A 21,788-nucleotide genomic window follows, 5' to 3' on the forward strand; every position below is an offset into this window, starting at 1 on the left:
GAATATACACAACAGAACCTAGTGCCCACCAACCACTTAACAACTTGTTATTACCCCTTAAACCTTTTCATCTAATGGTATGCTAGAATCAAGGTAGGGTTCCCATTGCAAGTTATTTTAGATTAAGGTTTTCAACCCTATATCCAATGACATTAAATTCACCAAGTCCCTTGATGAGGGTTTAGTCAACGGATATCCTTAATTGTTGCAGTTTTCATATGCAATAAACATAACATCATTCTTTTAATGAAATTTGTTTAAGACACTCAAGTTTTAGACTTAACGTGACTAGATTTACTATTACACCTATTCAAAACTCTAGACATAGTAGTTACACATTGCATGATAAAAAGACTAGAGGCATAGGGTGTGGCCACAAACCCTAAACTACTTGGCTTTTTTACACATGCGGTAGCCAAAATTTTGATTTCAACAATTAGCATCTTATGATCACATCATACACTTGACTGAATACAGAACAAAATGCTATTACCAGCATTTATAGTACCTAAATTTACTTGAGAGTAATACAAATACATATTTCTCATGTTATTGTTTAGGCGATTGGCTTAGATACACATGCACAAGTAGTGACTATTCATCAATCAAGGTAATAAAATACTTATTACCACATTTGAAGGCATGTTACACGCATCTTTTCTTAGACTAAATTTTGACACAAAATATTATGACCTGTATTCACATGTCATAAACTACCATGTCACACAAAAAGAAGATGCAATCAAATGAATAGAATTTTCGCACTTATTAATAACCATATTAAACATGACATATAGCCTTGTTTAACAAATATACTATTCACGAATATTATTAATTTGCCTTGTCCTTTGAATTAGTACTTATATCTAGAAAATTTTGCTTTCTTAGATTATTAAACAAGACTATTGTTGTTGTTGTTCTTCTTCTTCACTGTCCACATTATTCACCATAGAATCATTATTAATTTCCCTTTCCAGAAATTGTAGCATCTTTCTTTCGTACAAAGATGCTTTAGACCATGATCCACCAAGAATGTCTTATTAATGTGAAGTAATTTCATTTTGTAATCATTTCAACTAGGAGTAATTTTTAATACTTACCCCCACTATGAAATAATACAGAAATCTCCACTCCATGATCTTTAAGTTTTGTTACCAACACTAGTAGATCATTAATTGTTCAAGGAGAGAAGAACCATCATGAACATAAAATTCAAAATCATATTTAACAAGAAATTTGTCCGCACCTTATTTGAATTTTCTTATACTCCAATGCAGTCCAAACTTCTCTGGGGGGTGATGCAATAATCTGTGAGACTCTCTACACAACACTTCGTCCATTTGCATTGCCTTCACCCGGCTTGCTATCATCATCTTGTGGAGGAGAAATTGGTCACTATTCCGAGTCATATTTTAGTACATCTCTAGCAGTAGACTCCCTTGCACCAAATTACTCTCAAATGGCACAAATAACACCTTAAGATTGTGGGTGTAATTTATGCACAACCACACAAAAGTGCAAAAATATGTATTACACAAATTTCACAAACAAAATGGGGATGAAGATGATGATCTTGAAGCGTGTTTGACACTATTCTTAAGGTGTTATTTGCCCCCACTACATAGAGTATTTGTTATAGGGTTATGGCAAATTACCTTTAGAATACAACAAGATTTTTAGAGTAACTTGATAACAAATCTCAAGTTTGCTCTACAAAGAAATGAGTAGTTAGTTTATGTGTTAGAGACTTGTTATTTTTATAATGAAAAGACAGTCCAAAGGTCACAAGTTATTTAGCCACTATTTCACATGTTTATGGACATTTATGAACATTAAAAGGCATTATTAAACCAATGTTTCAGAAACTGATGCGAACTCGATTCTCCAAACTCCTGCTCTTGAAGAAACGAATTGCACAGGGAATGGAAGGATCTATTTTGACCAGGTTATGGATACAAAGATGGAACAATCTCGACCCCTCTAACCCCACTAACACACAAAATTACGAACCTTGAATCTAATCGCGACCCACAACTCAACAAGATAGCGAACCAAGATGTGTTGGTAGAATGGCGCCACAATTCAACGTGGTCTTGAATTGATAAGTTAAAACTTGAACAAAGGAGACACGACTCACTTTGTATCAAGGGATTTTCCCAAGGAACAAGAACGAGAAACTCTCAAATTTTATTCATAACTGTCTAACTATCGAGAATATCATAAGTTTGGCTATTTATAACCTTACAATGAAGCAAACCTAATCTAAGTTGGAAACAATGCAAATTTCCTTATTCGACTTGACAACTAAACTAATGACTCACTAATCACAACTAAGGCTAATTAATGGATAGCTTAATTGGCCCAATGAAGGCATTAAGCTGGCCGAACATAACCCTATAAAAGCTAATAACTAGCTCAAGTAATTGCGAGCCTAGAGACTCCGGATCGGATCCAACTCGACATGAGATTTTGGACCGAATTTATTCCTACCAAATTAACTAGAAATCTGGAAAATAAACTACTAAACTACTACTAAAATACTCAATCTCTTGCAGCCCGAAACATGGCCCATAAGCAACCCATATTTAGCATCATTCCCCTCCTTTTGGAAAAGATTTGTCCTCGAATCGTAGATGAAAATGAATGACACCAACAAGAATTGGTAGTATGAAACTCCAAATCTCCACATATTGGCTCTCTTAGATTGGATGATACTTACATACGTCATGATTATTATAATTCGATGCACATGTCTCTTGGACAGTTTGAAAATGCTCACGATTAGCCATGGAAAACTCATGGCTTTACTCCAATGACTCCTTGAAGATAACACATGTAGTTTCAGTTCCATGATGCAAGGTGAAATGTATGGTTCATTGGCAGCAAAGTCACATCTTCTTGGATCCTCCATAATGCAACTGACAAAATGAAGAACACTTTGAACATGATCAACTTCATTAGATTGATCATCATTGATCATCACTTGGAACACTTGTTGTGAAATGGTAAGAAGGCATATGACAAGATTCAAGTGCAAGAACTTTCTTTGAAACTTCATTATTCCTCCCAACAAGCAAAGCAGGCTCATTGGTGAAATTGAATATCAATGGATAGCAAAGGGATACAACACTTAAGATGCAAACTCCATGAAAATTCTGATATTCACCAATGGATTTAGGAATAGAACATGCCATGATCAACTCAATCTCTCCTTACTTAACCTGCATAAAAGAAGAAAAGCTAAACAAAACAAAGGTAAGTTCGTTAGGAAAATAAGCCCTTGCATTTTGCCTAGAGTTAGCGCACTTTTTTGCCTTTTCTTCCTTCTCAACTAACTCATGACAACTAACTTGTGTAGATGGAACTTCAAGGTTTTCAAGCTCAAGTTCATTGCTAGCATTCATAGATACTTCTTCAATCAATGGCGGACTAGAAGGAACATCTCCTTTATTACTATCAGTTGACACATGATTAAGTTGCTCAAAGTATGAATTCAACACTTGGCTAATTTCTCCTATCATAGAGTCAACGAATTCTTTAGTTCGACTTCAGAAATCATCCTTTGATTCACGAGGCTTTGACTCAATTCGAGAATTCTTAGACTTCATAACTCAATTGTCACAACACTCCTTAGATGAAGCTTGTTTGCTTGATGAAGACCTTGGCTTAGATGCACTATGCAAACTCCTTTGCTCCTCTTCATACTCATCACAAGTACGCTTATATCTTTCATATACACACAAAGCACGAAAATTATCTATTTCCTCCCGAAGTGAATGAAACTCATGTTGTGAATGCGACATTCTCGAAGAAGTTTTAAAACTAGAGTGATCAAAACCCCTCCTTTAAGAAGATTCGTACTCCAAGAATTCTTGATGATATGAATGAGATGTAGCTCCACGAGACATGGTTAAGTGACCTACAAAATTGATTAGCAAAGAAAAGAAATTCCTCACAACACACAAGCTCACGTGTATGCGCTCGTCACTCGTGTATCACTCAAATTTACACACTCTAATAATCTCACCACTCTTTCAAGTCCTTGATCACAATCCTCGTGACAATATAAACTGCTCACAATTTGATCAAGAACACTCAACTATTCAATTAACAAGTGACAATGGATAGAATTTCAAGAAAATAGCTCGAATGTAAGTCAATGAGACTTGACTCAAAATCTGAAAAATTTGATTCAAAATTATACAAGAATAGAAGAAACAATGGGTATAAGTGATAAAACAATAATTCGGCAGAAATTTGGAAACTTAGAAACTCTACCCAATTGTACTTGACTGGAATTTGGAAGTTTAAATCAATTGATTCTTGGATTCACTTTTGGAAAGCAGAATATTATTTTAAGGAGTTTTTCCAAGTGTGTCAAGCGGTTTAACAAACCAAATTGGACAAGGATTTATGTGACTAGATTTTGGCAACAATTCAAGTCAAATTAGGTTTTCAAATTGAAGACTATCTTCTTGTTTCTAAATTTAAGACTATGATCCGTCCAAGAACTTGTTTCTTTCTTCTTCTTTTTTTCACGGATCAAGATTTTTTTTTCTCTTTTGTTTTTCAATTCAAATCAAGAAACAAGAACAACCGCAATTTCAAATTCAAGAAGATGAACTAGAGTTTTTTTCAAGAATCACAAGAGTTTAAAGGTTTGACTCAAGATTTTCAAGAATCCAACTATGCAATCCAAGAACTTCAAGAAAACACCCAAACCAACTACAAGACTCAAAAACAACAAAAGATAAACACAAGGTATGCAAAAAAAAAAAAAGAAAATTTCAGATGAACAGTACTACTACAGTATGATGAATAGTACTGCTATAGTAGTGACGGTGAACAGTAACTTCTACAGTGTCCGTGAACAGTACCCCCCAAGAACAGTTTTTTTTTTCTTTTTTTTTGGCTTTATTAAAACACAAACAAAGATGACTCAACAAGAAATAAGAATTGATTAAACGATAACAAAGGTGATCACACGAGATTCAAACCCTAGAATGATGAATAGAATTTTTTTTTTTGAATTGGGTAGGGTTTGGTAGAAGAACAAAGAGGAAAATAAGAAAAGAAAAAAATATTAATCTGAATCAAGAGTCGAAATTTTGATACCAATTGATGCGAATTTGACCCAACAAGAACCTGTTTTGAAGAACCAAGTTGATCAGGTAGCGAAAGAATCTATCTTGATCCAGGTTAATATCCTTTTTTTCTTGTTTTTCTACCAAAACATTAGCCGCCTTTTGATTAAAAAAAATTAAAAAATTTTGATTCTTGTTTTTTTTTTTTTTTTATCGCTTGAGTCTAACCTACTCCCTTAATTAATAAAGGTTGAAATTTTTTGGTGTGATTAAATTCTTGGAAACAGGTTTTTCAAGGGTTTAACTCCCATTAAATTTCTTCCAAGTGAAATCGTGATCCTGTATTGAGGTGTAAAAAAAAAAATCGGTACTGTTCATGGTACTGTAGCGATTATTGTTCATGGTACTGTAGCGATTACTGTTCATCACTACTGTAGCATACTATTCATTCGAGTTACTTTACTCGAATAAAAAAAATTTCAGATCGTATTTTTGTGTTTGCTTCTTCGTTTTTGTTATCCATCCGTGGTTAAGTGGTAGAAGAGTCATTAGGATTTCTAATTCCTGGTCCACTTAGAATTAGTAAGTCCGTGACTTTCCTTTTCCTGTTATGCGTAACTTTTCTTTGCTGTTCAATTCGTAGCATTTTTGAGAGTCCATTAAAGCTATTATTTCCAATCCTTAATTGCGTGGGAAAAAGAAAAATTTTCAGAAATTCTAACTTCCAATTTCAGCCATAAGGAAATCTACCCAACCGCAAGTTTCTTTTGATCAAATCTCGATTCAAGGACAAATCGTTTTCAAGAGGAGGGGAATGATACGAGTAGTAGGACTATCACTAACTCGTGTCAAGATGCTTGAGAGCCTTTTCAACCCAATCCAGGATGTTCAAGACTCCATTGGAATACATATAGTCATGGAAGCAATGGAGTGCTAGCTATGTGATTTTCGGATTTTTGATTTCTTTTATTTTGCTTGATTTTGTCTTGTTTAGTTGGTTAGTTAGTGATTATTATGAATAAATATGGCCAGTTATGTGAGTTATTTGAACCATTTAAAAGTAGTTAGAAAAATAAGTGACTAAATCCTTGTCCAAATTGGATCAATCTTAATAGTTTAGATTTTAGTTATAAATAGCCTCTTCTATTCCATTGTAAGACAACTTTTTGAGAGATGAATTAATAAAAGTGAGTTGTCTCTTTTTATGGAGTTCCTTGATGGAAGTTGAATTTCTTCTTGAACTGTATCAAGTATTTTGCTTAGATACTTGTGGTGTTCAAGGCAAGATGATCACCTCATTTCTGAAGGAAACGAATTGCATAGATAGTGGAAGGATCTATCCCGATCAAGTTATTGATACAAAGATGGAACAACCTCAACCCCACTAACACATAAAATTGCAAATCTTGAATCTAATTGCGACCTACAACTCAAGAAGATAGCGAACCAAGATGTGTTGGTAGAATGGCGCCACAATTCAACGTGGTCTTGAATTGATAAGCCCAAACTTGAACAAAGAAGACACGACTCACTTTGTATCAAGGAACGTTCCCAAAAGAACAAGAAAGAGAAAACTCTTAATTTTTATTCATCTCATAATTGTCTACCCTAAAAAACGTTGACATTTGAGACTTATTTATAGCCTTTTACAAGATTCAAAGATCTAAACCAACTTGGAAACAATTAACTACTTTTCTAAAACTCTAACTAGACTAGAATAGGAAACTAACTAACTCAAATTGGCTTAATTATAGTCAACATGATCTTAGTCTTTATTGTATAACACTAATGATTCAACATTAACTAATTAACCACCTACTATTTGATAGAAATAGCGAAACACACATGACTGAAATTTTCCAAACAAATGACACATAATAGTTTTAAGCTAAAATAATCTAGACTATGAAAAACTACTCCAAACCAAGGAAGAGATCCAGATTTGTGGAGTTACAATGGATCAACAGCTCTTTTATCTTGAATCATCTTTAGAATTTGACGCCATTGATCACATGTTCGTGTCATTAATGATACGAGGAGTAGAACCACCACTAACTCGTGTCAAGATGTTTGAGAGCCTTTTCAACCCAATCCATGATGTTCAACACTCCATTGGAATACATGAAATCATGGAGGCGATCGAGCGCCAGTTATGTGATTTTTGAGTTTTTGATTTCTTTTATTTTGCTTGATTTTTCTTGTTTAGTTGGTTAGTTAGTCATTATTATAAATAAATATGACCAGATATATGAGCTATTTGAACCATTTAAAAGTAGTTAGTGAAAATAAGTGACTAAATCCTTATCCAAATTGGATTAGTCTTAGTAGTTTAGATTTTAGTTATAAATAAGCCTCTTCTATTCCATTGTAATGAGTCATGTCTCCTTTGTTTAAGTTTTGACTTATCAATTCAAAATCACGTTGAATTGTGGCGCCATTCTACCAACACATCTTGATTCGCTATTTTGTTGATTGTGGGTTGTGATTAAATTCAAGGGTCACAACTTCACGGGTTAGAGGGGTCGTAAGCTTCCAAAATCTTTTTTATGGTAACAAATCTCATTTCCTTTTCATTCACAAACTATTCCAAGACAATGACCTCTAACCATTGTGGCCTGAGTTTCAAAGTCGGCAGGACCATAATCTTTGGTCCGTCTGGCTAAAAAGCATAGCTTCTGACCAAAGCAAGGTTCAAATCCCCATATTCTCTATTCCGTAATTGAAAATGTCAACTAACTTGTTGCAGACTTGATATACCAATTGGTTATGACCACACAGAAGATACGTACGCTTAAATTACAAGAAAGCCAGAAAAGTAAATCAATATAGGATCTTAGGGCCTGTTTGGCACTTGAGTTTTTATTCAAGTTTGTCTTATACTAGTTTTTTTACTAACTTTAGCTACAATAATCTAAAAAACTTCTCATAATTTTTTGGGAAAATGATCGGTTTCATCTCTCACATTTCGCAAAAATATTCTTTTCGTCCCTCACTTTTAAAACGAAGCAATTTCGTCCTTGACATTTAAAAACTGAAGTTATTACATCCCTGAACCCAAATTTCAATATGATTCAAATCACCAATCAACTTGATTACAAATTTTGGGGGTGTAATTGGTAGATCACTTGGTTAATTCAACTTGATATTCATGTGAAATTTAATGAATCTAAAAAGAAAAAATAAAAAATTATAACATAAAAAAGAAAGATTAATCTTTCCTACATTATCATTGTATACACTGACGGTTTTATGTACTGTCATATCAATTTAATTTAAATTTAAACACCAAATTTTATATTTATGATACATATCCAGATTCGCAAGCGGGATATACTAACGGTGCATGAAAAGATTACACAAAAAAACTCTACTATTCCAAAGAATGTCCTTTTATGTTATAATTTTTATTTTTTTGGTTTAATAAATGTCATGTGAATATGATGAAGTTGATCAAGTGATCTATCAATTATATTTCCGAAATTTATTACTGGGTTATTGGATGGTTTGATTCAGATTGAAAATTAGGTTCAGGAATGTAATAGCTTTAATTTTTAAATGTCAGGGACGAATTTGCTTCATTTTAAAAGTGAGGGACGAAAAGAATATTTTTGCGAAATGTGAGGGACGAAACAGGTCATTTTCCCTAATTTTTTACCTACACACTTCAAAATACCCAAAACACAAAAAAAAAAAAAATTCCCTTCCCATTTTCTTCTTCTTCCTCCCCCACCACCACCTCCGCCGCCGGTTCCGCCGCCGATCACCTCTTCCGGTGCCGGTCCTTTTTTTTTTTTTTTTGCCTTTCTCCCTCTCCCCCTCTTCCTCTCCCGCCATCCTCCCCCTTTGCCAGATTTGAACCTCCCTTTTTTTTCTCCCATTCTCCCTCCTCCACTCCTCCCCTACCACCCTTCCCCTCCCCCTCTGGCCGATCTGGTCGCCAGACCAGATCGCACAGGGGAAGGGTGAGGGTGGCAGGGGAAGGAGAGGCGAGAGAAAGAGAGGGAAAATTGCAAAAAAAAAAAAAAGTTTTTGTTGCTGCTTCACCTGCCAGGGGGACGGAGAGTTGGCGAGCGAGGGAAGGGAGAGGGGGAAGGGAGAGGGGGAAGGGAAGAGGGGAGGAGAGGGGGAGAGGGAGAGGATGGGAGAAGAGGGGTGGTGGGGGAAGGGGAGAGGGGATGAGAGAGGGAGAAGGAGAGGGAGAGGGAGAGGTGGCAGGTAGGAGAGGGGGGAGAGAAAAAAAGCAAAAAAAAAAAAAGGTTTTCTTTTGCTGCTTCATTAGCAGTTTCGAGGGAGGGAACAGGGGAGAGAAGGGGAAGAGGGAGGGGAAGGGGGATGGGGATGGGGATGGGGAAGGGAGAAGAAGCAGGAAGGAAGGAAAGAAAAGAAAAAAGAAAGAAAAAAGAAAAAAGAAAATGAAAAGGATAAAAGGCCTTAGTTCAGTATAAAAAAATAAACCTTAGATAAGAAACTCAAAACTGACAATAATTACACTTTCTTTACAGTAATAACTAACCTTCTAGGTGAATTACACACAAGAAAAAATTCCAAAATTTGCACCAACATTGCAGCCTAGCTTAAAAATCCAAAAAAGAAATTAACAAAGGTCCACCTCTAGAAAGTTTAGTCAAAATGAATTCATCTCCAATGTGTAACTTCTTTTCATCTTCAACAACTTCCTCACAGCTTCACCAAACACCTTTTCCTCTTCCCCCTCCCCATCAAAAGCGTTCACCACCCAATCTGCCCCTCTTTCCACCTCCTTATTCCCCTCCTTGATCGGCTTTATCACCGCCAAAGTCGCCCCTTTCATCACAAAGCCTGACGCGGGCAGCGTCAGGTCTGGAACATACCACATCTTCATCCTCAAAGGAGGCAGTTTAGTCCTCTCCATTAATGTCTCCTTATCAACAACCTCCCCTGACCCTGAATGATCCATACATTTCACGAATTCCTTGATCTGTTCTCGATTCATTCTAAAAGTTCCTTGATTGCTTTCATCTCTGATAATCAAATTATGCAGAGTCTGATGTTCCATCAGTGTCCTTTGAAACAAATTATGCCTAGTTGAAGCTGCAATCAAGCAAGAAATCGTCCAAACAATCCTCAACTTCAACTCTTCATCACCAATTCGCGTTAGTGAATCATCACCACAGCTGCATAATTCGCTGCTTTCATCAATCTTCATGATCTCTGTGCCACCTAGGAATAAACAGCTCTGAAGTTGGCTTCCAAACTCTGCCTTCCATCTCAACAAATTCGAATCAATTTCACCACTGGACCTCGGAAGCACAAGCTCCAGACTTCGCACATCCTTAAAAGGCTTCAAGACTTCATTCGGATTATGATAAGAATAGTCATCATCATCATGATGACAAGAACCTGACTTCAACTTGAGCAACTGACTCAGAAATTTAAAGGGCTTCGCGAGAACTTTCCCAACAACATTCTTGAATGATTTCTTGAGCTCATTGGAATTCTTCTTAATAGGATTCTGTTGATTTTCCTTCTTCATTGACAGGAAAATCGCGTCGACTTCTGGAACGATTGCATAAAACCGCTTGCAAACGGACATGGATAAACACAAAGTCTTTGCATCTTGCACTTTGTTGAAGATTAAATGCACGATAGGGTCTGGTAATCTGTCAAAAAGATCTCCTTCTACTTCATGAAAAGTGGAAGAAGCCATCATTTTCCCCCGTTCTTCAATCTGAATTCTTGGAAATGTTAAAAAGGAGATTTATATAACTTAAACAGGGATATGTGAAGCCATTTATAGACATGTCGGTCGAGGAAGGAGACAAGAAAGAAAGTGAAACGCGTTGAAACAAGTGAGGCGCCACCATTTATTTTCAGAAGGCGGCAATGTTGACTTGGGAAAGTTTTGAAGAGACCAATCCAATGGGAGATAGAAGGGTGGATTTTGGAATGATGGATTCTAAGTGGATTTGATTACGTGGCAAAAGCTATCATCATTGTTGATATGTTGCATCTGGAATCCGTCCATTTTTTAGAACAGGATATACTTTTGTTTTAATAATTTCTGTGGATCAGAAGAGAATCTGTTTAAAAAATCTGCTGATGATTCAATGCCACCGTGGATGCCATCGGAAGGTTCGCCAGTTTGACTTTGACTGTCAGAGGTCAAAAAAGGAAAACTCAAAAGTAGGTTTTGTTACACGCGTTGCAACGCGATGAACATTTTTATATTTTTATATGCAAGAATTATCGTGTAAATGCGTGTATTCCATTTTCTTGTATTTCTTTTGCATATATTTATCACTCTTTATTTAATTTCAATGTTTTTTAACAAATTAACACCGAATTAACGAGTGTCTCAACTCTCGGGGGCACGAGGCACTCATAAGACAAATGTAATTTTTAAATGAGAGAATGAATTTTTTATTGAAATTGAACTTAATGGGGGAGAAATGAATTGGATGATAAAGTGAGAGAAATTGTAAATATGAAATTTTGATTTCAAATTCTCACAAAAAAAAAAAAGAAGAAGGGAGAGTTAAATAGGGTGATAAGGTGGGAGGGATTTTAAACCATTTTTTTTTAACTTAAACCAGGCTGATCGATCCAAATAGTTGAATTGAGAATCGGCCAAGCGTTTGATCCGAATTTTCCTAAAAACTCATGGTAAATCCTTCAAATTTTCTATGCAAATCCATTTTCATTTCTTTCACTTCAATTCAGCCATCAAAAATCAATGTTTGAACCTTTTCTTAAACAAGATCTAGGATAACAAGATCTAATCCTAGATCTTGCATCCAAAAGGAAAGAAGGCCCAAAAAAAAAAGCAAAAATGGGAGATGGAGAAGAGAAATTCTAATATTTTCTGCAAATCTATTTTCACTTCTCTCACTTCAATACAGTCATCAAAAATCAATGCTTGACCCTTTTCTTAAACAAGATCTAATCGTAGATCTTGCATCCAAAAAGAGAAAAGACCCAAAAAAAAAAACCAAAAAAGGGAGATTGAGAAGAGAAAAGTTTGAAGAAAACAGATAAAATTTGATGTTTTGTGAGTTTGAGAATAAATAACTAACAAAATAAGAATGGAAATGAAAATTAAAAAAGGGATAATTTCGGAAACCTCCCCTGAGGTTTTCCATAATATCACTTAGCTCCCCTGTGATTTTTAAAATCTCACTTACCTCTCTTGGATTGACATTTCTTATAACATTTTAACCCCTTTGAAAGAAATACAAGAAAGATAAAAGTTTTGTTCCAATACTACCCTTATGTTATCCTACTTATGGAATTTATAACAACAATAAAAAATAATATAAGGTTAAATGTTTATAAGGTGTAAATTCCTTGACGTAAACTATTTATTTTAGTTGCATTGAAACAAAAGCAAAATTTACACCTTGAAAAATTCACACATATGAAGAGATTATTTTAGTTTTCAATACAACTTAAACTATACCATGAATTAAAACATATTTCTCCAAAAAATATCTTGACTTCCTTAATTTTAACTTTGCACGAAATTTTTTAAGATATTAATTACTCTCCAAAATCCTTTTAAGTGGTTGATCTTGATTAGATTTAATTTATCCACATCCTTTGTTTTCCCACTATTAGCCCAATGTAAAGAAATATCAAATATGGACCATTATGAGCTAGCAATTTATTTTTTTAATTTACATTTTTTGCTTTTAAAATTTTATTTTGTTTTGGCTTTTTGATTAAATAGTTATTAAGAATAAGGGTAATGTTGTCAATTTATTACCTTTGATAGGAATATTTAGTCTAGTCAAGTTGACAAGCAAGGTAATTAAGATTTTAAAAACTTGAAGGGAGCTGAATGATGTTACGACGAACCTCAGGTGAGGTTTCTGAAATTATCCCTAAAAATAGTGAAGAAAGAGCTTACAGAACGGTAGGAGAAGAAGACGATGAAAATGGAGTAGTAGTACTGTGGCAGCCTGCGTTAGGGATTAGAGGTCGAATGGGGAAGTATAACTCTGGGGTCAAGCTTTTTCAATATTATGTTTTGATCCCTTGGTTATTGAAAACTATTAATATACCTGAAATATTTCATACTCTATGAATGGTATCCTAGAGTTTGATATTATTTTTTAAACAAGTCCAAAATTTTGATTCTAAACTTGTTAATGTTCATTGAATAATCTACTTGATTGTTTTAATTTCTTTGTAAATAGCTTTGGAACATGAAATATATACAAATATGTCTTTATTAATATTAGCATGCATGCTCTTAGGTATGTAAACATGCTCTTAATTATTTTATATCATATTTTAATTTTAAATAATTTTTTTTATAACATCATCCAGTTCTTAGACTGATTCAATTCTGGTTGAACCCATTGACTCCTAACCTTTGAGCTCATCCGAGTCATTGTCAGATCCGAATTTGAAAAGATAAATTGTAAGTGAGAGGTTTTGGTTCAAGTCTTAAAAAAAAACGCAATAGCCTTTCTTAGGTTTTAATTTTAGTTTTACCAAATATCAATGTCAGCATCAAAGTTGACCACTTTTTTATTGTTTATTTTTTTTATATCTTCCCTTGAGTATGTATATACAAATGCCAATAGATCAGAATGTGACAATTTTTTTCCCTTAATGGATAGAATTTGAGAAGTAAAATGGATCCCACATACATAACTCAGCTATGGTGTCTCAATGAGACCCCAAACGCTAAATGTGATAAAAAGATGCGTAATCCTTAACTTGTAATATAACCAAAAGAGAGATTTTTGGTTCTCCTAGCGGCCACCAATTCAATGCACTAGCATACTGACAATCTTGTTTTTCAACAAGAACTTGTAATTACTGAATCTGAAACAACAAAACAAGGCTTTTTTTTTTCTTCTTTTTTCTGCCTTTTAAGGAGAGACTCCAAACTGTATAGGGAAGAAGAAGGAGAAACGATGAGGGTTTGAGAGTTGAACTAAAAACCTCACAGTTACTTAACTAATATCCCTATCAATTAACTATATTAGGTCTTAGAGATAAATAGGCTTAATTCGATCGTCTGCAAAATTTATCTTAGCTCAAAGTTGGGAAACAAATTCTTACTGAGTTCCACCTTACAATGGGAAAGGCTTCCAAAGATTGTTGTAGGTCATATTTTCTGCAATTGTATATTACATGGCCAGAATAGGACCATAGCATATTTTAAGGGCTGATTGAAGAGTAGAGTAACTTATTCAAGCGGATTTTGAAAGATTTTAATCATTGTCAAATTATAACATCCCAAAATATAATTCTTTTCACATTCCACAAAAACAAGTACATATTTTGCAAACTTCAACACTAGGAGGATAGAAAGATCCAACAATTAGATTAAAAATGACCTGAAAAGATAAACTGCTGAAATACAGCATGTTCTTTGGATGACATTGTTCTTAAGCAAGCGCTTGAAGAAAGACTATGAGGCTTATCATATTCTGTGAATGATATTGTTCTTAAGCAAGCGCTTGAAGAAAGAGTATGGAACCTATTATGTTTGAATAAAATTGCACTTGAAAAAGCCCAACAAATCTAGACCTCATTGAGGAAATTTCAGTCTTCAGCAGAAATCCTACAAGCTATTTCCATAGACTAAATTGTGCTAGATCATGTGCTGAACAAGGATATTCTGCACTTTCCATGATTTAGAGCATATTGTCAATTTATCACAGGACAACACAAGAATCGTTCCATGACGTAACAAAATTTGTGCACATACGTCACTGTGTAACTGCTTTAAGTATATTTTACTTAAAGCCTGTTTGATAAGGAAGACTTTAAGATGCAGTCAAAACAAAGCAGCTATCAGAAAGTTAATGTGTGTTTTAGTCTGCCTTTGGTATAGAATCCGAACTTCTGTCCATAGATCCTTGACTGCAATTCCTAAAACTGAAATTTGAAATTATTAAATTATTGAATTGTTAAGTATTACATGTGATATATTTGAATATTTCTCACATTAAGTAGTAAGTAAATAGTTTATCACTTATTTTTTAGAGCAATTCTTGTCTAAAAAATTCAGTGCCACTTAATTAATTTAAATGTTTAATTTTTGATTATCAAACACATCCAAATATGTTAAGATCTAAATTCATTAAATTTAATTGTTGAATTAGTTATCAAATACGGCAAAGTAATCATTAGTATTGACAATCTACGAAATTCCTGTAGTTTCTTGTCTTCTATATGTCCTAAGCGATCTCAAAAGATGGCATAAAGGATTAACTACAGTGCTGTTTTGTACTACAATTGCAGAAGTAATGAACAGGCGAAGAATGAAAGAATGCACCATCATCTTGTAAGCTTGGTTCATAGAATGTTCTTAACACACGGCATCTCTTGAAAGAAACATTCAGCACAGAATTTTACAACAGAGTTCTGCTTCAACGTCTATTCCTCTTAAGTAAAAAATATGGATCTCCTCGAACCCTTTGAGAATCTATAGTGCAAAGTATTACAACATAAGTTAGATATGTTGGATCCTTAATCCAACGATAGATTTATATATGAATAATTATGTGTTGCAAACTATCAAATAAAATTAAATCCAATTAAATTGATCAATTATAGTTTGGGCTTTAATATATCTAATAAAATGTGGGCCTTTAATGTGTAGAGATTTAATGATAATTCCTATTTCTATGATGGGTGGAAATAAGAATTCAAAAGATAACAGGAAAGTTATCTATAAATAGAGTTATGTTCCCCAAGTCACACGTATTATTATTATCATATTTTTAGTACCACAAAATACATTTTTCCTGATATCTCATCATAAAGATACAGAGAGAATCCAGGTACGCTTGCACAATTTTGCTGTTAATTTATTTTTTAATAATCACCATAAGGATTTTGAGTTTAATAGGTGATGATTTTCACCAAAAGTTAATACAAACAAGCACCAACAAAATAAGCACAACTTCACAGCTTTCTGAACGCAATGAGAACTTCATTATCTTCTTACGAGCTGATGAGGACCATTTCTTTGATATATCCCTTATTGAAGCAGAAAATAGTCATCTTCTATAACACAGCTCCATGCTTAGAAGATATCTTACTATATCAAACTCGTACTCGTCAAACCCTGAAAAATTTTTTATTTCCACTTCCCTAAGATGCTGATTCAAGCACAGTGGTATCTCTTTAGAACCAAAGCAGAGGTATGTATCAGTAGCCATTTCAAGTTGACCCTGATTTAAAAAAAAGAAAAGAAAAACCAAGGGAAAAACTTGGAAATCAGTTCAAGCAGTTTTTGTAATACTTAGTCTAAAACATGAAAAGCCAAAATGATTATATCTATTTCCTTTCTAAGAATCACGTTCAAATCCTAACTGACCATGTCACAAACTAGAACTTCCAAATTTGGCGCACTCTTGAGTGGAATCTCTAAGAATTCCCAGTTGTCATCCCACCTTAAAAGAAGCTCCAAATATGTCAAATTTATAAATTCAGGTAACAAATGATCTTCCATGTAGAGAGACTTCACATCATAGAAAAAACAAAAGTCAATGCAATACTTAAGAAATATATACATATATAAAAAGAAGTTGGGTTCTGCATTTGATGTGTGAGTTTCGACTGCCTTCTTGGGGTGTATTTGTCAATTTTAGATATATTGGTCATTATTTTAGTGCATACGAGACAAGCGTTTTATGTAGTGGGCAGCGGTGAAATTACCTTTTTGTAGCATGTTATAGCAGCATTCTTTACCAGTGCTATAACTAAGGCTGTTAAGCAAACTAGGTAGCTCGCGAGCCGCGACCCTGCTCGTTAAAGGCTCGACTTAGCTCGTTTTTCTCAATAAACGAGTCGAGTTCGAGTTATAGATGTACTCTTTTGTGAAACAAGCGAAGCTTAGCTCGACTCGTTAACTACTTGACAAGCTCGAAATATAAGGGCATTAGTGTCATTTTATTGCCTATCTGATAATTATATCCTAATTCATTCCCGTTCCTGACTCTAATTTTTCTTTCCTCTTCCCTTTTCCACAGCCCGCAGCTGCACCTTCTTATCACCATCATCAATCTGTCCACCATCTCACCACCATCACCAATCAGGAGAATATTGGTCGTTGGCACCTTAGTTTCGACCTCCCAATGCGGCGTTGTCCTAAGTTTTTCTCCTCTTCCCGTCTTCCACAGGACCGCAGCCATTACCTTCTCGGCTTTTCCACCTTGACCCAAACCAACTCACTCAATCCATCCATCATCTCAGGGTTTAGCGACGCTCCGCCACTTGTTTTCGTGAGTTCGTGAGCAGTTTGCCATGAGTTCACCATGAAGCCACCTCAGTAGAGCCAGGGGCTACTACCATATCACCGACTGACTACATATCTGGTACCACTTGTTGAATTTGCAATTTATTTTTGGATGTAAGAGGATGTCTAGGTTTTGCTTAATTTTTTGTCTTTTTCAGTTTAATTATTTATATATTATTTTGCTGAAATACCAATATAATTGGAGATTGGAATCCCATATCTTTGTTTGCATTACATTGAAATTATTTTGAACCTTATACCAAGAATTTAGAGATTAATTAGGGAAAAATTTAATTACAAGTAAGCAAGTAACGAAATTTTTGCTAATAGGGAAAATTTTGTATTTTGCTTTGCTTTTTTGTTGATTAAATTAATTATTGTTTTGCTGATAAGGAAAAAATTTTAGAAACCAAGCCGAAAAGGGTTCAGATATATGGAGGGAAATAGCTGAAAGTTTTAATCATAGGTTTTAGATATTTCTTTGTTGTTTCAATAATCAGAATTTAAGCTTGAGATAGGAACAAGTTAGAGAAATGTTAAAACTGGCTTGAAAGAAGATTATTTCTTGGAATCTATTTTGTACCTTATCTGTTTTGTACCTTATTTCCTAGAAATGTTAATCTAAATTTCTGTTTTGGCTAATCAGAAGTTGTATTGGTTATTGCATGTGTTTTGATTAAGGTACGTACAACTCTCCATTCAATTCATTCCAAGGTTCATCATCAAATTCTGTGATGGAGCAAAACATTGAAGACATGGAACAATTGAACTACAACGAAGAAAGAGCTGATGAGATGAGTGAAGAAGAGCTGGAAATGGTAGAAGGTGAGGGCAATGAAGGAGGATAGAAAGTAGATGGAGATGATGGAGCTGGACCTTTTGACAAAAAGCAAAGGAAGAAAAAATCTAGTATAGGGGATGAAATGACAATATTTGTACTGGATAATGGGATAGTCAAAGTGAAGTGCAACCATTGCAAGGAGCTTTTTGCCAAGAGTGCAACCGGAGCTACTGATAAGTGTTTATTTTACCTAATAGTTTGTGTATATTTCATTTTATTTATAGCTAATTTTGAGTTCCTAAGACAATACAACTATTAGCTCGAGCAAGCTAGATTAGTAATTCGAGTCGAGTTCGATTATAGTCGAGTTCGATTATCAGGTGCTCGAGCTCGACTCGGTTTGATTAACAGCTCTAGCTATAACAAGAGCATTGGTTTTTTTTGTAAGTCCAAAAATTGGAAACTTTATACCGTTAGAAATAGACTTGATGTACTAAAACTCTTTAGAAGACACTTTTCTCAAACTCCAATTCGAATCATTCAAAGTTTAGTTCAAAGTCACCGTTCCAGACAGGACAGAGCAAAACAGACTTGCAATTTTAGTAAACTTTGAAAATTCGGCAAAATTCGTAAAAATGAAATCAACCCTTAAAATTTATATCACACATAGAATTCCAAATCTAGTTTCAAATGCAACAAACGAAACTCAATTCGAACCTTTCTACACCAAGATACAATAGTACAGATTTTCAAAATCTGATCATAACTGAAGCTACACAACTCAAAATTTAGCGTGATTTACGGTGTTGAAAACTAGGTTCAAAAGGTTACAATTCACTAGAAGGAACTGTCTTAAAATTTGTTTTGCAAGATCAGAGAAATCAAGCTACAAACTGCAGCTAGGTTGGTTTCTCGGATGAAAACAATGAGGAAAATCAGTTATATTTGCGGTTCACTACGGTTCATAGGAAACGAATTAGGAGGTACATTTTATACCGTTGGAAAGCCCTCGAAGTCTAGTTTCAGATGCCACAAATGGCACTTGATTTCAACTCCCATACAAAAAGTTATGACCCAAAACGTGAACACTGGTCGGAGCTCCTGGTAAGAAAATTTTCCAGATTTCTTCTTCACTTAATACTTTAACTCAACCAATTGTAAAGCTTTTTGGGAGATATTTAACACATATAAACACCAACATATATCAAGCATTATAGCACCAAAATAACAACAAAATTCGAAATTAACATGAGAGATTCAACCAACCAAAAATTCGGACAGCAAGCCTCTTTCTTTCCTCTAGTTTTCTTTTCAACTTTCTAACCCAAAACTTAGCCATATCTCATCAAAACAAGCATCAAACAAGCAAGTAAACACACAATAATCCTCAAAGCCTCTACCTATAAAGTCACCTCAAGTCCTCTACCTAGTGTCAAGGTTCTTGTGAACCCATCAACAACCCAAAGACTAACTAGATAAACTAACTAACTACTATAAGTTGAGAGGGAAAAGATGAGAACTTGGAGGGTTACCTTGCTTCCAAGAATGAATACCAACCACTAGGGTACAAGCTCTTGAACCACCAAAGTCCCTTCCTCCTTCAAGCCACCCTTCAAGCTTGTACGAAGAACCAAGAAAAGAAGCAAATTTGGAGAGTCTTCTTGGAGGAAAATGGAAGACAAGGGAGCTGAAATTTTTGGTAGGAAATGAGGGAGGGGGAGTCGGCCAAGGGAGAGAGAAGGAAGAAAGGTTTTGGGTGGTAGTTGGGTGATTTGATGGTGTGAAAGAAAGATTGACATAAAGGTGCTTTTGTTCCCTAAAGTCAACAATTGAATAGTGAGCAATTAGTGCTCCTAATTGAGCTTAATTTATCTCACTCACCTCTAATCCCTCAATTAACTTTTCTTAGTCTACTATTGATTATCCTTAATTCTCCAAGATTATTGCACTCTCGGACCGAATTTTGTCTCGAAAAACGTGAAATCGCTCTTTCTTACCAAATGAGCTGCAGAAAAATTAATTTTACTAGCGAAACTTTTTAAAACATAAAATGAGACATTGTTCTATGTAAATGAAATTAAAATAAATGAAATAAATTAATTGGGGTAAAAGATTAAATAAATGATTAAATGAACCAGTAAAATAAAATAAAAGTAAGTAAGTAAAATAAAAAAAATTCGGGTCCTCACAATTTTAGTTAGAGTTTTTTCTCTTCTAATATTTATTAGTGAATTTTTTTTTCTCTCTAGACTATCCTAGTGAGAGTTTTGTGTAGTTTTTTCTTATTTGTCTCATACTTAAGAGTTTTTTCAAATCTACATGTTAGTTCTGAAATTTTTTGTGTCATCAATTTTAAACTTGAACTAGTTGCAAAGCAGATTTGAGGGAATAGACATGGACATATATTTATGAAGCAGTTCATGCAATTGATCAAATTTGATGGTTTGTGATTCATAGTCTAAACTTTCTTATTTTGTAACTGTACTAAATCTAACGTTTTTTAAATTAGATATATTTATGACATGTCCTATGTATTTTCTACCATTAATACAGCTTTCTTTATCAAGCAAATCATGCTAGACGATTTTTAGCTAGTTTATTAATAATATTATCTTCTATTTTATTAAAAAAAGAAAAGGATACATTTTGAACTCCCGAAAAGATTAGAATTACCCTTAATGTCCCCAAAATTTTGAATAATATTTAGTTCACTTTCTGTGAAGTCGAATGCATAGTAATAGCTTTTAAATTGCATTCCCAAACTAATTTTTCTTGAAATTTTCAATGATATATTTCAGTTCTACTTTTGAATCCAAGATACACAAGCAGTAAAAATCAAAATATGTAGAAGATGATTATAAGTTGAAAATGTTAAATCTTCAAGCAGACAACTAATTAGAAGGTTAGAGATCCAATAAAAATTCATATATGTGTGTGTGGGGGGGGGGGGGGCACCATTTTAGTGTAATACAAGTGTGATGTGATTTAATGTTGAAATGTTGCCCATGCAACTTATTATTAGACTATGGGGATTAAACACTTAGATTTTGAAATGTGAATTTTTGATGAGTTAGAGTAGTCGAATATTGGATAAAATTGGACCACTAGATTGGTCCTAGGGTAGTTAAGTTATTTGACAAATAGAAAAGATTGGCCTAATTCAACAGAGATATGAGAAGAAGCATTTTGTGATATATTGTGTGTTGGGTAGTGATCCGATAAAAAGATCCTATCATAAGTCAGTTGACATATTTTGGTGATATGAAAGAGATGAAAAAAATTCCCATTGTTGTGATTGATTTGCAAAATTGAGAATCTTGATACTTTTCTGATACAAAATAAATTTTATTAACGGTTTGTTAGAAATTGTCTAGTACGATTTGGTTTACATCTCTGCTATTGTGGCAGGTTGAAGATGTATTTGAAATAATAGATTTGTAATTTAACAACAGATACAATAGAACTTGATACTAAGTATGAGTCAATGCGGCTAATAAATCGAAACTTTTTTTGTTGTGATTGATTTGCAAATTTGAGAATCTTGATATTATGTATGAGTCACTACAGCTAATAAAGATTTTAGAAGATGATTGACAACAATTGATCTGTATTGAACAAAGATTTTAGAAGATGATGCAATAATTTCAATGATGATTTTTTGGTTGGTAATAGTGTAGAGCTG

At 34.2% G+C, this 21,788-nt stretch overlaps 1 protein-coding gene and 2 long non-coding RNA genes across 3 annotated transcripts; 1 reads left to right on the forward strand and 2 right to left on the reverse strand.

Moving 5' to 3' along the window:
• Positions 1-9,519: 9,519 nt before the first annotated feature.
• On the reverse strand, positions 9,520-10,850 carry LOC113702419 (F-box protein At4g18380-like). The gene has a single exon (XM_027223631.2). It carries the CDS (start codon positions 10,771-10,773, stop codon positions 9,709-9,711), a length of 1,065 nt encoding a protein of 354 aa, XP_027079432.1. The 5' UTR covers positions 10,774-10,850; the 3' UTR covers positions 9,520-9,708.
• A 4,921-nt stretch (positions 10,851-15,771) lies between these two features.
• LOC113689155 (uncharacterized) lies at positions 15,772-19,987 on the reverse strand. Its single transcript, XR_011825190.1, has 3 exons — positions 19,639-19,987; positions 16,405-16,480; positions 15,772-16,258 (listed from the first exon to the last, which is right to left on the reverse strand). It is a non-coding gene; the product is annotated as an uncharacterized lncRNA (long non-coding RNA).
• On the forward strand, positions 16,495-18,336 carry LOC140021449 (uncharacterized). The gene is made up of 2 exons (XR_011825191.1): positions 16,495-17,404; positions 18,007-18,336. It is a non-coding gene; the product is annotated as an uncharacterized lncRNA (long non-coding RNA).
• Positions 19,988-21,788: the final 1,801 nt, after the last annotated feature.

The sequence above is a fragment of the Coffea arabica genome, chromosome 1e (assembly GCF_036785885.1).
Source record: "Coffea arabica cultivar ET-39 chromosome 1e, Coffea Arabica ET-39 HiFi, whole genome shotgun sequence".
Classification (NCBI taxonomy): Eukaryota; Viridiplantae; Streptophyta; class Magnoliopsida; order Gentianales; family Rubiaceae; genus Coffea; species Coffea arabica.